General features: G+C 38.7%; 1 protein-coding gene across 1 annotated transcript; it reads right to left on the bottom strand.

Moving 5' to 3' along the window:
* Positions 1-10,512: 10,512 nt before the first annotated feature.
* On the bottom strand, positions 10,513-15,409 carry Armcx5 (armadillo repeat containing X-linked 5). The gene is given in 5 exon segments (XM_013069542.3): positions 10,513-11,917; positions 11,920-12,367; positions 12,369-13,204; positions 13,532-13,610; positions 15,035-15,409. Coding segments are annotated over 3 exon segments (1,791 nt in total). The 5' UTR covers positions 13,031-13,204; positions 13,532-13,610; positions 15,035-15,409; the 3' UTR covers positions 10,513-11,236.
* Between the last annotated feature and the right edge of the window lie 872 nt (positions 15,410-16,281).

Below are 16,281 nucleotides of genomic sequence, written 5' to 3'. Positions count from 1 at the left end.
TCGCTGGAGATTACTATGAACATGCCAATAAATTTGATAATCTAGAGAAAATGGACAAAATCCTAGTTGGATATACCTTTCCAAGACTGAGTTATGAAGAAATAGAAAACAGAAACAGACCGGTATCAAGTAATGAGACTTAAATCAATTAAGAAAAAGCCTCTTGTCAATGAAAAGTCCAGATTAGATGGCTTATTGTTGAATTTCATTAAACATTTAAAGAAGAAATAATACAAATTCAACTTGTTATTTCAAAAAATAGAAGAAGGAAGAATTCTTCAAAACACATTCTATAAGGGCCACACTGCAGTGATACCCAAACCTGTCAAGGACACAGCAATAACAACAACTACAAAAAAAGAAAACTACTGGACCTTGAAGACCTTAGATGCAAAAATTTTCAACAAAATACTAGCAAACTGAATCCAACAGCACATTAAAAAGATTATTCACAATGATCAAGGGGGATTCATCAGGGATACAGGGATGGTTTAATATGTACAAGTCAATAAACTGATATACCACATTGATAAAATTAAGGACACAAAACAATATGATCATTTCAATAGATCAAGGAAAGGCACTGATAAAATTCAACATCCTTATTTCAACAGGCTTTAATGATAAAACTTCTGAACACTTTGTATAGAGAAGAAACATACCTCAAAATATTAAAGGCAATAATAGTAAACCAACAGCTAACATTATTATACTGAATGGGATAGTTTTTTTTCACTAAGATCTGAAACAAGACAAGGATGCTCACTTTTACCACCTTTATTCACTGTAGTACTATTATGCTTGAAATTCTAGCCAGAGCAATCAAGCCAAAGAAAAAAACAAATGGTATTCAAATAAAAAATCAAATTGTGATTTTATAGATAGAAGCCTCCCTAATCCACCAAGAACTATTAGAATGAACAAATAAACTCAGCTAATTTGCGTGATACAAAAACAACATATAGGCCAATGGCAAATTATCTGAAATAGAAATTTTTAAATCTATCTTATAATAGCTACAAAAATAAAATGCCTAGGAAGAAATTTAACCACAGAGTTGAATATTTTCTACAATAAGAATTATAAAACATTAATGAAAGAAACTGAAGAGGATTAAAAAGTGTGAAAAGACATCCTGGGCTCATGGATTGGAAGAATCAATACTGTTTTGTCCATATTAACGAAAGTGACTTACAGACTGAATGCAATCCCTATCAAAATACCTATGACATTCTTCATACAACTAGAAAACAACCCTATTAATTTATATAGAACTACAGAAAACCCTAAATAGCCAAAGTCATTTGGGGCAGAAACAGCAAAACAAGACACATTATATTACCTGACTTCAAAACATGCTATAAAGCTGTAGTAATAAAAAAGAACATGCTATTGCATAAAATCAGACACATGGAGCATTGGAATAGAATACAGATCCAAGATATAAATCCACAAATCTAGAGCCAAGTGACTTTTAACAAAGGTGCTAAGAATATACATTGGAGAAATGACATTTTTTCAAGAAATGGTGTTAGAAAAATTGTATATCCATATGAAGAAAAATCTCTCACTAATTACAAAAATCAACTATTTGTCATCAGTTAGAAAAACAAATTCAAAATGAAGTAAAGATGGAAATTTAACACCAGAAATTATAAAACTAATAGAAGATAACATAGGGCATAGTTGGAATGCTCAAAAAGAACAGGAAATAAAAGCAAAAATAAACAAATGGGATGACATCAAACTAAACTGCTTCTGCAAAGCAAAAGATACAATCAACAGAATGAAGAGACAACCTTCCAAATGGGAGCAAATGTTTGCAAACAATATATCTGATAAGGGGTTGACATGCAGAATATAATAGGAATTCCAAAAACTCAATTGGAAAACAAACAAAGCAACAAACCACAAAACCCAATTTAAAAATGGGCCACAGATCTAATAGCATTTATCAAAATAAGATAGGCATACAAATGGCCAAAAGTTATATGGAAAAATACTCAGTATCACTAATCATTAGGAAAATGTAAATACCACTTCATTCCAGTAAGAATGGCTATTTTCAAAAACACTAAAGATAAGCATTGGTTAGGATGTGGAAAAAAGGGAAACTTTGTATTGTTAGTGGAAATGTAAATTAGTATAGCTGATATGGAAAAGAGTATGCAGCCTCTCCAAGATTAAAAGTAGAAGTACCATATGATCCAGCAATCTCTCTATGGGTATATATTCAATGAACATGAAATCAGTATGTCAAAGAGACATCTGCACCTGTTTTCGTTGCATCACTATTCACAGTAACCAAGAAACGAAAACAATCTAAGTGTCCATCAACTGATGAATGGATAAAGAAAAATGTAGTTCATATTCACAATGGAATACTATCAGCCCTAAAAAGAATAAAATCCTGAACCATGTATCATTATGTTTAGTGAAATAAACCAGACAGAAAAAAATAAGTATCACAAGATCTCACTCACATACGCAATCTGAAAAAGTTGATTTCATAAAAGTTGAGAAGAATGGTGACTACCATAAGCCAAGCCAGGGATGGAGAAAGGTTGACCAATGGATTTATAAGTTTCAGTTAGATAAGAGTAAGAAGTTCTGGTGTGATATATTGTATAGTGGGATTACTACAGAAAATAATTGTATGTTGTACATTTCAAAAAGATGAAAGAAAGAATTTTGAAAGCTTTTAGCATTAAGAGATAATAAATGTTTCGGAAGATGGATATGTTTAACCTGATTTGAACATCAAAAATTGTATATGTGCATCAAAATATTACATGATACCCCATTAATACATATAGTCTTTATATTTCAGTTTAAAAAGAAGTACAAAAAATGGAAAATAAACAAGTGTTGGTGAGTATGTGCATAAATTAGAACAGTTGTACATGAAGATGTAAAATGGTGTCCCTACTGTGGTAAATAATTTGGCAATTTCTCACAAAGATAAATATATAATTATCATATAGCCTCGCAATTCCATTTCTAGGTATATACTCAAAATAATTGAAATTAGGAACTCCAATGGATAGTTGTATTGCAGCACTATTCATAATAGTGAAAGGATGGACACAAACTAAGCATACATCAAAAGATGACATCACAGGAGCAATTTTAGAGATGATTCTGCCTCTCACAATCTCCACTCAAGGCAACACCATGAACATCTTGAGACAAATACACACACATCCCCACTCACTCTTCTCTGTAGCTGATATTGTAAATTCCATAGTCATCAACTGTGTTCTCCATAGGGCATCTGAGATACAGTATTTCCAAAGGATCTGGTCTGACTGTACTGGGAATATCTCCAATACTGAGAGCAGTACCAATGCTGGTATTATAAACTAAGAGAATTCTGTGGGTTATTGAAAACGTAATTAAAAACTTACCAACTAAGAAGAGCCCGGGTCCTGATGGCTTCACCACTGAATTCTACAAGATGTTTAGAGAGGAACTACTGCCACTACTGTTTAAACTCTTCAATGAAATTGAAAGGGAAACAATTCTCCTGAATTCATTCCTGGAAGCAAGCATGACCTTGATCCCTAAAGCAGAGAAACACCCAACCAAAAAAGAGAACTATAGGCCAATCTCATTAATGAACATAGATGCAAAAATCCTTAATAAGATACGGGAAAATAGAATGCAGAAGGTCATCAAGAAGATCATACAGGAAAGCCATGCCGAGGTCGCGAGTCACGCGGAACACATCAAATCAGCCTGCTGCAGACAGGCAGCCACCTGGTTCCACAAAGACGCAGAGGACACGGGACCACCAGACCACGATACTGGGTCCCAGCACAACCGGCCCAGAGGTAGGAGCTTCTGAGCCGCCGTCCCACTGCTCCTGGCCCAGAGGAAGGGGCTTCCCGGCCACCATCCCTCCGGCTGCTCTTAGCCAGAGGAAAGGGCTTTTGGGCCACCATCCCTACCACTGCTCCTAGCCAATGTCCCACCTCTCCCAGGTCAGAGGAGGTAATCCTCATGGGTGCCAACAGCAACCCTCTCACCCCCCCAATCAAAATGAGAAAACATGTAAATAAGTCCCAAAACCAGACTTCCAGATCACCTACAGCAACCCCAAAGGGAAATGAGATGGAACACTCTGATACTCAGCCACCTGGACCCACTGAACTGGCAACAAAAGGGGATTTGGAAAAAATGAAATCAGAAATAATTTCTCAGATAACAGGAGAAATTCTGCTCCTACTGGAAGACATGATTAATAAATCTAGAGAGGAGCTGAGGAACATGATGGAATCACAACATAGGAAAAAAATGGAATCCATAAAACAGATGCAAATAGATTTGCAGGACATGAAAATCTCCATTGAAAGTCTACACAGCAGAATGAGCCAATGTGAGGACAGAATTTCAGATATAGAAGATAAGATTGCAATTTATGACCAGGAAAAGAAAAATTGCTTCAAAATTATAAGGGAACATGAGAAATCAATCCAGCAGCTGCTAGATGATGCAAAGAAGAATAACATAAGACTGATTGGAGTCAACGAAGAAAGAGGAGAGAGTGCAGATGACATAAAAAAACTCTTCACAGAAGTAATGGCAGAAAACATCCCAAGCAGGGGAAAAGAACTTGACATACATATAAGTGAGACATATAAGACTCCAAATAGCCTTGATCAAAAAAATCTACCCATAGGCATATAACTGTTAAGATTCCAGAAACTCAACAGAAGAACAAAGTTCTACAAGCAGTGAGAGAAAAGAAACAAATCACATACAAAGGAAAGCACATCAGAATCACAGCAGACTTCTCAACACAAAGCATGAAGGTAAGAAGAGCTTGGAGTGACATATTCCAAGCCCTAAAAGAAAACAGGCTCCAACCAAGATTGATGTACCCTGCAAAACTATCTTTCAAAATGGATGGAGAAATAAGATACTTTCATGACAAAGAGCACCTTAGGAACTTCATGAATACCAAACCAGCACTCCAAAGAATTTTACACAATATCCTAGGAACAGACATTGAGGAGCACAACCCCAGGAAGCAAAGCAGAATGAACCCATCTGGCATGACAAGAAATTAAATGTAAAGGGGGAGAACCCAACAAAAAGAAAAAGTCATGGCAATGACAAGTCAATACTTTTCAGTTATAACCATCAATGTTAATGGTCTCAATTCACCAATCAAAAGAAATAGACTGGCAGAATGGGTCAAGAAGCAAAATCCAACAATACGCTGCATACAAGAAACACACTTAATTCGAAGGGAACCTCATAGACTGAAAGTTAAAGGGTGGAAAACAATATTCCATGTGATAGGAACCCGAAAAAAAGCAGGAGTAGCTATCCTCTTTGCAGGTCATCTATATTTCAAAGCAACACTGATTAAGAGAGACGAAGAAGGACACTACATCCTGGTGAACGGAACAATCAAAGAGGAAGAGATGTCAATCATAAATATCTATGTACCAAACACTAGTGCACCCAACTGTATAAAACAAATACTAAAGGACATGAAAAGTCATATATGCACTAATATAATTGTAGTGGGGGACCTCAACACCCCACTGTCACAAATAGATAGATCAACTAGACAAAAAATAAGTAATGAAATACTAGAACTCAATTAAACTCTTGAACAAATGAACTTAACAGATGTTTACAGAGTCTTCCACCCCACCAAATCAGAATACACATTCTTCTCAGTTGCACATGGGTTATTCTCCAAAATAAAACACATACTCACACATAGAACATGTTTAAGTAAGTGCAAAGGCACTGAAGTTATCCCCTGTATATTATCAGATCACAGTGCGATAAAATTGGAGATTCATAGCAAAAGAAACTCAAAAAATTTCATAAACACATGGAAATTGAACAACACACTTCTGAATAACCAATGGGTCACAGAGGAAATTAAAGAAGAAATCAGACAGTTCCTTCAATTAAATGACAATGACAATACAACATATCGGGATCTATGGGACACAATGAAAGCAGTCTTAAGAGGGAAATTCATGGCAGTGAATACACATATTAGGAAAACAGAATGAGCCCAATTAAACAACCTGATGCTGAGCCTCAAGCTTCTAGAAAAAGAAGAGCAGGACAACCCCAGAGCTCATACAAGGGAAGAAATTATAAAAATCACAGGAGAAATCAATGCAATTGAGACTAAAAGAATGATACAAAAAAATCAATGAAGCCCAGAGTAGGTTATTTGAAAGAATCAACAAAATTGACAAACCCTCAGCCAACCTTATCAGAAAAAGGAAAGAAAAGGCCCAAATCCATGCAATTAGGAATGAAAAAGGTGAAATTACAGCAGACTCAGCAGAAATCCAGAGGATCATCAAGACCTACTTCCAGAACTTATACGCCAATAAGAAGGACAACACAGAAGGAATGGACAGATTCCTAGATACATATGAATTACCAAAGTTGAACGAAGAAGACCTAAAAATTCTGAACAACCCAACGTCAAGCAGTGAAATTGAAAATGCAATTAAAACCTTATCAACTAAGAAAAGCCCAGGTCCTGATGGCTTCACTGCTGAATTCTACAAAACATTTAGAGAGGAACTGCTGCCACTACTGTTTATACTCTTCAATGAAATTGAAAGGGAAGCAATACTCCCAAATTCATTCCTGGAAGCAAGCATCACCTTGATCCCCAAAGCAGAGAAAGACCCATGTGAAAAAGAGAACTATAGGCCAATCTCACTAATGAACACAGATGCAAAAATCCTTAATAAGATACTGGCAAACAGAATGCAGAAGATCATCGAGAAGATCATACACCCTGATCAAGTGGGATTCATCCCAGGGATGCAGGAATGGTTCAATACACGAAAATCAATCAATGTAATACACTATATCAATAGAGCCAAGGACAAAAACCACATGATTATCTCCATAGAGGCAGAAAAAGCATTTGACAACATCCAACATGCATTTATGATAAAAACCCTACAAAAAATTGGAATAGATGGTCTCTACCTCAAACTGATAGAAGCCATCTATGAAAAACCAACAGCCAATATCATACTAAATGGTCAAAAACTGAAATCCTTCACACTAAAATCAGGAACTAGAGAAGACAATCGCCACTTCTGTTCAGTGTAGTTTTGGAAACATTAGCCATGGCAATTAGACAAGAGAAGGAAATAAAAGGAATAAAGATAGGAAATGAAGAAGTCAAATTGTCATTATTTGCAGATGACATGATACTCTATATAGAAGACCCCAAGAACTCCACCAAAAGTCTTCTAGACTTAATAACCAAAGTCAGTCAAGTAGGTGGGTACAAGGTCAACACACAATAATCAAGAGCTTTCCTCTACACAAATGACAGACTCACTCAGAGGGAAATAGGTCAAAAAATTCCTTTCACAATAGCATCCAAAAAACTGAAATACCTAGGAATCAACCTAACAAAAGAAATCAAAGAACTCGACTCTGAAACTATAACACTCTTAAAAGAGATATTGAAGATGATATCAGAAAATGGAAAGACATTCCCTGCTCCTGGGTAGGAAGAATCAACATAGTGAAAATGGCCATATTTCCAAAACTGCTATATAGATTCAATGCAATACCAACTGAAATTCCAGCAGCATACTTCACAGACCTGGAGAAAACAACCCAAAAATTTATTTATAACAAGAAAAGACCCAGAATAGCAAAAGCAATTCTACGTAACACAGACATGGCTGGGGGTATCACAATCCCCAACCTGCAACTCTACTACAAAGCTACTGTGATAAAAACAGCATGGTACTGGCAAAGAAACGGACCTGTGGACTAGTGGAACACATTAGAAGATGCAGAAACTACTGCAGACATACTCAGCCACCTCATCTTTGACAATGGAGCCAAACATTCTCATTGGAGGAAAGATAGCCTCTTTAATAAATGGTGCTGGAAAAATTGGGTTTCAACTTGCCAAAGATTAAAACTAGACCTATATCTCTCACCATGAACTAAACTAAAATCAAAATGGATTAAAGATATAAATATTAAAACAGAAATGCTGAACCAGCTGGAACAGAAGTTAGGTAGAACTCTTGAAGACATTGGTGCAGGAAAAGATTTTATGAACAAAACCTCAGTTGCCCGTGAGCTTGCACAAACAATCAACAAGTGGCATCTCTTCTTACTAAAAAGCTTCTGCACAGCAAGAGAAACCACCAGCAGTGTGAAGAGACAACCCACAATGTGGGAAAAAATCTTCACCTGCTTTTCCTCAGATAAAGGTCTACTATCTCGAATCTATGAAGAACTTAAAAAAATCAGACCTCCCAAATTTAAAGACCCAATCTGAAAATGGGCATCTGAAATGAACAGACATTTCTCAGACAAAGAAGTAGAAATAGCAAATAAACATATGAAAAGTGTTCAACATCACTGGCCATTTGAGAGATGCAAATGAAAACAATGCTGAGATTCTACCTCAGTCCAGAAAGAATGACTGCTATCATGAAATCAACCAAAAACAAATGCTGGCAGGGCTGTGGGAAAAGAGGAACACTGCTCCACTGCTGGTGGGAGTGTAGACTGGTAGAAACACTGTGGAAATCAGTATGGAGATAACTCAACAAACTAGGACTGGAAGTTCCATTTAACCCAGCTATTCCCCTGCTGGGTATCTTCCCCAAAGAATTAAAAGAATCATACCGAAGTAATCTATGTGCACCCATGTTCATAGCAGCACAATTCGTAATAGCCAAAATTTGGAAACAACCCAAATGCCATCAACTGGAGACTGGATAATGAAAATGTGGGTTTTTTAATAAAAAGTACTACTCAGCCATAAAAAATGAAAATTTTGGAGACATTTATAGCTAAATGGATGCACATTGAGGTGATACTCTTAAGTGCAATAAGTAGGACATATGTATAAATACCAAATAGTTTCTCTAGTGTGAGAAACTGAAAGTGTAAGTAAGGACACTAAAAGGTATAGAAGATAATGTGAAATAGGAAGAAAGGGGCCAAAGAGGAGGGTGAAGTGTGAGGGGTAGGGGAAAGGAAGGAAAGGAATAGAATTAATATGAGAAAATGCAAATGTGGAAACAAAGTTTTTGCAAATAGGGTGGGATGGAGCTGTTTAAGGGAGGGCAGGGGAAGGGGAAAAATAAGAACCAAGAGAGATTATGTAAAGGTGCAAATTTCCAATGATGAACGCCATTATATTGTATACCTAAAATGTACCAATAAAATAAATTTTTTTTAAAAAAGCAGGTTATAAAGAACTTCAGAAATCACCTAAACTGGCCTGGGGATTTAGCTCAGTGGTTCCGGCGCCTGCCTCAAAAGTGCAAGGTCCTAAGTTTGATCCCCGGTACCCCCCCCCCAAAATTACCTAAATTGAAGGTGCGCTTTGCAAAAAATAAATAAATAAATAAACTTACTTTTTTCCCCTCTTAATGCAAGTGTGGCCAATTGTTCTTTATTTTAACTCCTAGATAAAAACAGGTTCACACCTGACCTTCACAGGAATTAAATTTAGAAGCCAGGCAGGCCAAGGATTTAGCTCAGTGGTGCCACCGCCTGCCTCTCAAGTGCAAGTTCCTGAATTCGATCCTGGTACCAAAACAAACAAACAAACAAAACTTAGAAGCAAGGCATGGTGCTGGCATATGCCAGTAATCCCAGCACTTGGAAGGCTGAGGGAAGATTGATGCAAGCTCAAGACTAGCCGAGGCTACATAGTCAGTTGAAAGCCAGCCTGAAGTACAAATCAAGATCCTGTCTCAAAAAAATGAAACCAAACAAAACAGAAATTAAACTTGGGATAGCTGTTAAAACCAGTGATATATATTCTGCTATTCCATTATGCTGACATTTTTCAGGCTAGGCCTTCCCCCAAATGCATGAAGTTAAGAAAGAGAGGATAGTCATCAGAAAAAACAGCATTTCTACACTAATCCTAATATCTATAATTCTCTAGGCTGGGCAGTAAATTAAAAAGAACAATAACAGCAAAGGAGTTTGTGGGTAGAAGATGCAGAGGTGATCCCAGATCCCAATTTGTATTCTGTCATCCTATGCCATAAACCCCTGCCAAGAACCTAGCTTTTGTTAATTATAAACAGAAGCTAAGGAGGTGTAGACAATATGCCTTCAACTCTGTAAATTGTGCAAATTGATATGATAGTGAAATTAGGGGAACTTATTTCTTCCTAACTATATACGCCTATAGGACTTTGGTATCATGTCACCATTTCACTCATAGAGCTGTGGTCTGACCAAGAAGGATCAGCCCAAACAAGAGGCTGCCATCACAAATAGGTACAAGTCACCAAATACAAAGAATTGGCCAGAAAACAAAAGCAAGAATGAGTGTTAACAGTCACCAAGGTAAGACATATGAGACTATCTATGACATAATTTCAGTAGGTGGCTACCCAGACCCTCCTCTGAGGCTCAGGACTGCAGTAGGAAGACAACCTCAGAGGAAGGAGTAAATCTATTACTTCTCTATACAGAAGGAGAAGACACAACAGGGCTGGGTTCCTTCCAAACTACACTTCCTCCAGCTTTACTGAATGGTGATGAGATCAAGGAATCCTCTTAGGGGTTGAAAAGCTTCAAGGCATCCAGGTAAGACATCCTATGTCTATGAGTCTATGCCTATGTCTATGAGTTCTGGGACTCACAGACAAAAGCATCTGTGTTTCCTTCCTCCCGAATCTTGTCCTGACCACTTCCCCTGAACTGCCCAAACACTGCTCTCCGTATTGAAAACCTATCAGATGGAACCTACAAAAAGCTAGTAGTACAATTTGGTCTTCTTGATCACAGTTTGAACATGCTCAAACTAAATAATTTTCCAATGTGAACTTGTTTTGCTTGCACCCCCTACAGATAAACCCATACGGATAGTGCTCTTCACCATCTTTATATTGTTTGTGCTTTATCCATCTGACTATATTCAACTGAAGAACTAGGACAAAATTTTCACCAGCTTCAGCATGCAACTTTATTAACATGTAAATAAAATCTTGAAGAATATGCTTATATCAATATAAAGCATAGAATAGCATGATTGTCAGGTCACGTTGCAGAAATACTAAAAAATATCTTGATTTATGTTCTATACCACAATAAAAAATTGACAAATGTTCAAGCTCTCAAGATTATTTGGTACTCATAAAATTGGCTCGTTGAATCAACACAGAAAATGCAAGTATTTAAATTATAATATGCATTGGCATCATGAAAGGCTCTGAGAACACACAGCTACTCAAAGTTTGAGTCGTAATTGTATAACTTTATCTCTCACCTCGTAATCACTGTGCTCTGCTAAGCTATGGAGTTTCTGACCAACACCTTTTGCTTCCTGGAATATGGAAATAAGTTCAGATTTAGTGAAGTGCTCCTTGGTAAACAGCTTTGCTCTTTTTTTGAATTGGAAATTTATATTCTCAAAAATTTCCAGGATACTAAGAATAAGGCCCTTTGACTCACTCTTGTCAAAAAGTGCAACCAATGATGATAGTACTTCAGCACTGATCAGTTCTCTTACGTTGGCTTGATTTTTAGACAAACATAAAAATACTTTCAAAATACAGAACTTGGTTTTAACATTTCCATTGTTTAGCAATGTGAGGAAATCTGGAATATAACTGACAATTAAGTGGTGATTCTTAAATTTCACACTCAGGTGCACTAATAATTTTATCCCAGCCAGTTGCACAGGGGAGTTCAAAGAACAATACATTATGTTCTTACAAATTGTGTATATATATGACTCACCCATTTTTCCTTCTTCAGAAGACTCAGAGCTACTATCAACCACATCGAAATCTCCAGAGTCTTCATGATCATTGGGATTATTGATCAAGTTTTCAATCATATCTATAATACCAACATCATGAATTACATCTTGGGTAAATGGATAAGAAGGACTGATGCCCATTATATTATCATTGTAGCTATTTCATGAATGAAAGGATCCTTAGTTAACTTCAGTAGAGCAACAAGTTTATCAAACTCTTTAGGCTCTAAGCTAAAGCAATGTGATTTGCAGAGGCCGGCCCTTGGATTAGGCCCATACTTTTCCCTTTGCCTAATCTGTGTTTTGATCTCTGCTAAAGTTTGGAAGTAAAGCCCATTATAAGGTGGGATCTTGGTCAGAGGCCGAATTCCCAGAGGAGTTTCAATCAAGGTTGTAACCAGGGTCCAGTTTCCTTCTGGAGGCAAGGGTTGTTCTTCTCCCTCAATTGGGACTAGGACAATGTATCTAGCCCTTGACCAGGCTGTTGCTTTTTGTTTTATAGTAAGTTTTGATTTGTGTGTGGGCTTGGGCCTTTCCTGGATCTTAGGTGGGGACTTATAAATTTGAAGAGAGATTTCTTCTTTAGACCAGAGCCACTACACTAGGCTCTTCTCCAATCCAGAACCAGGAGCAGATATTTTCTTCCTCTTCATCAGTGGACTTTATTCCAATGCCAACTTTGTTCCTAGCCATGGACTTGATGCTGGTCTCTTCCTTTGTCTCATATCTGGACACAATATTGGCCCTATCATCAGCCTTGGAACAGGACCTGAAACTTGCCTCACTGCCAGAAACAACCCTGACTGTAGACTTAGTTATAGCACTGAGCCTAGACATAGATGAAGCCTCTGACTTGGTTTGGGGCACTATACCAAGCTCTAGAAGGACTTTTGTCTTAGTTTGATCCATGACTCTATTATCAGTCATATTTTCCATTTTGTTTACTTCCTTTGTCCCAGTCACAGGTTCAGTGTAGGTCATTGTTTGTGTCATGGCCATTGTTCCATCCCCAAACTTGACCTGGGTCACTAATTCTGATTTTGGCTCTGCCTCAACCACTGCCATGGCCTTAGCCTCATCCCTCACTCCTGCATTGTCAGGGCCACTGATTTCAGCTTTCAGGCCATCCCCAATCTCTTCTCTAGCTTTTTCTCTAGCACTAGAATTAATCATGGCCCAAGTTAAAAGCAATACCAGATAATGTTGTCCTATCCCTGTGCAGGCCTTGACTGAAGGTCTGTCCCAAGTTAATGTTTTCATACAAAGTCCAGTAGTCACTCAGCTCCCTTTCCAACTACAGGTTCTGGTGGTATGGACAACATGCCAAGGAAGCAAATTCAAGGTAAAGAAGGATGGCTGTGCCTGGGTGCAGCCCTGTGAGGATGGTGGTCTTCAGCCACTCCAAGGCCACCAGATCTGCCACTGAAGTTGGACCTAGAGGTGGAAGAAGGAAATGGGGCTTTAAGTTTCTCCCAATTTTTTTCTCCTCACACTGATTAGCAGAGAAATAGGAAAGTATGAAATTCAGTGTTGTGTGGGAGATGCAGATCATCAACAAACTCATTTCACCCATATTCTACATGTCTAGGTACTACCTATCTCCTTTCTAGGCAATAGAAAGAGCATAAAGGGTAGGAAAGGTACATGGGAGTGAGAGAGGCTAGGAATATCTACACTGGCTCTTGACCCTGTTGGAATCAAGGAGATCTCTATTAGTCCATCCTACGGGTCTACCCAGACAGTCCCCACACTCATACCAACCTGTATTGATCTGAAGTATTTTCTTCTCCTTTCCTTGCTTCCAATGGTGACAAGCCCTACAGCAGACCTACAAGCAGACCTATGGACAAATAAACAAATAGGAGCATATGAAAACTGATCTCTTGGTAGAGGCTTTGGTCCCTAACCCTTATTTTTGCCTTTCAAGATACAGTTTTCCTAGTGTTTCCCTCCTCTTGGTTCCCTCCCCCATTGTCCTGCTTCAGAGCAGTCCCTCTTCCTCCCTATAACCCACCATTTTCCTCTTCAATGATTATCAGCTACTTCTCTAGTTCACAATTAGATTACAGTGAAGCATGAGAGCAAAACAAGCAAGTGGGGAGTGGGAAAGGCAGGTCTTCATATTCTGTATCCCCAACTAAATCAGCAGGACAGCACACAGAAGTCATTGTTAAGCTGATAAAACAGAAGAGTGGGAATTCTCTGCCTTAGTCATCCCTGACCCTGTACTCTCACACCAACCTTAGCAATTCAGGGCAGTTTTTTTCCATTATTTCCTAGCTTCGGGTTGGGTTATTTTACAAACCTTCACAACAATCAACAGTTGTATAAACAGGAACAGATCTACCCACAGAGACACAGGAGATCATGGACACTAAGTCCTTAGTAAAGACCAGTACCTAGGCTTTCTAAATAAGGGTATCTGCTTACCAAACATTTTCTACTTCCCTTTCTTCCCAAATTCCCAAATCTCCAAGATCCCTCTGTTCCATTCTCAAAGTCTGACAATTTCAGTGCAGAGGCAACTCAAACATCACTGCAGGTAATAGTGGTGTTAGGATGAAATGCCCAAACAAATCATGGAAGCTAGGACAACAAAATATTTCCAAATTTCTTAACGTTTCCTTTCTCTCTCCCAATGCCCATTAATTTTTGCAATTTGATGGGGTAGGGGAGGACATGTGATTGCTGTAGATCTCAACCTGCTCTAGACTTGGTCATCTACTACCTTTAAGCACTGCGTAGGGTACAGAAAACAGGCCAATATTTTTTTTCTCCTCTTTCCTTGGGGTCTGCGGCTTCTTACACATCATTACAAAAACGTGGACTGCTACAAACTTAGAAATCTATCTACATAGATAAACGCAGGATACACACCCAGAAATCAAATGAAAAGACCGTGAGAGACGTGGTTATTAATAGACCAGTAACCAGGACATGAAACTTGTTCGATTTCGGGTCCTTGATTATCACACATTTATAGTTTCTTAACGCTCTCTCCCTCTCAGATCCCCTCAGACAACTGTCTTCATCAATAGCTGCATCCCCTCTTACATAGTCTGCCATTTCCCCGCTGGAAGCCGGCACTACAGCCCATTCTCTTTCCAAACGGTCTGAAGAGGGGAGAGTTTCTGGAAGCTGGCGACAGGTCAATTTTACCCTAGTCCCTTTCCCCGCCCACCTCCCAAGACCAGGACACACATCCTGCCCTCATCTCTGATATCCACACTCACACCCTCAAGCAATGTCCGCCTTCTCACTGACCTTCTCTGCTTGCCTCAGAGGCAATTTTCTTTCTTCCTCATCAAGGGGTGACGTGCCATACTGGAGGGACGTACAGTCAGTCAGTCACAAGGACCCGAGACAATGGCGGCGACCATGTTTGGGAGTTGGATCGGCACCTAGGACTTATGATTAGATAAAGGTCTGGGAGTGGCGAACTGTTTTCATTTTTTAGTATTGTCTTCTCTTTCCAGTTCCCGGGGCTCCTCAGAAACCCGCACACTGACTAATCAACATCTACTTTTTGCTCCGCAGACTAGACTCAGCCAGGTCTCCCGTACGGAAATCAGCACCGAGATGAGCCGGAGTGTGGTTTAAGGCGATTGGGCTTAGGGAAGCAGAGTGATACCAGTCTTTTACTTAGAGGCTTGTTCCACAGTCAGTGGACTCTGACCCGCCCACTCCGTTTTGGAGACCGCCCGGAATGCCCCCAGGCTGGCTTCAGACCTACGAAAAACAGCACGGAACGCAGAGAAGCAGACAAACATCACGATATTAAGTTCTCTGTGCACCCCCCCCAACCCGCACTACAATTTCTTTCCAAACAAATGCATGTAGACTTCTGACTGTGTCCTTAGTAAATTAGGTCTGGCCTGACAAGGCGGGCGAATATAACTGATTTTTGTGTTTACAAAATCACCTCTCCAAAGCTCACCGGTGTGGGCGGGTTAAGGGAGGGTCTCAAGGTAAAAAAGTAGAGGGGAAAGGCTCAAAACTGAGATAGGAGTATAATTTCTAATCTATTCCACAAACTTTGTTTTCTCTCCATGAGAGAAGCCCTTCAAACCGCTCCTCCCAGCGCTTTTCTACTTCATATGTATGAAGTCTGGAAAGCTGCTGTGGCCTAACTTAACAGTTTAATACCAGTCTCTTCCCTTTTGCCTTTTCTTATTGCTCTTGCCTGAATGTTTTTCTTTATTGCCCAGCATAATTCTTATATTGAAATAGTCTTAGGTAACGTGCAATAAGAATATGGGAAAAGCAGAATTGAATAGAGAAAAAATTGCATTAATTCTTCTCTGTGGGTGTATCCCACTCCTATGATATTTTTCCCACCTAAATATGCACTGAACTTGGGGAAGAAGAGAACAACGCTTATTCTTTTGAAATAAAATTAATACTAATATATCTTTGTCGCTGTGAACCAACTCCCCTCTTAATGGGCCCTTTTTAAGCCTGACGCAGCATAGTTTTCCCAAAAATCTTCTGGGGGGTGGGGGAATGGTCTC

Source organism: Heterocephalus glaber, unplaced genomic scaffold (genome assembly GCF_053883595.1).
Source record: "Heterocephalus glaber isolate CG9 unplaced genomic scaffold, H.glaber_assembly_v1.0 deba00001613, whole genome shotgun sequence".
NCBI classification, from domain to species: Eukaryota; Metazoa; Chordata; class Mammalia; order Rodentia; family Bathyergidae; genus Heterocephalus; species Heterocephalus glaber.
Note: the sequence above shows the minus strand (reverse complement) of the source record. Positions and strands in the feature narration are given on the sequence as shown.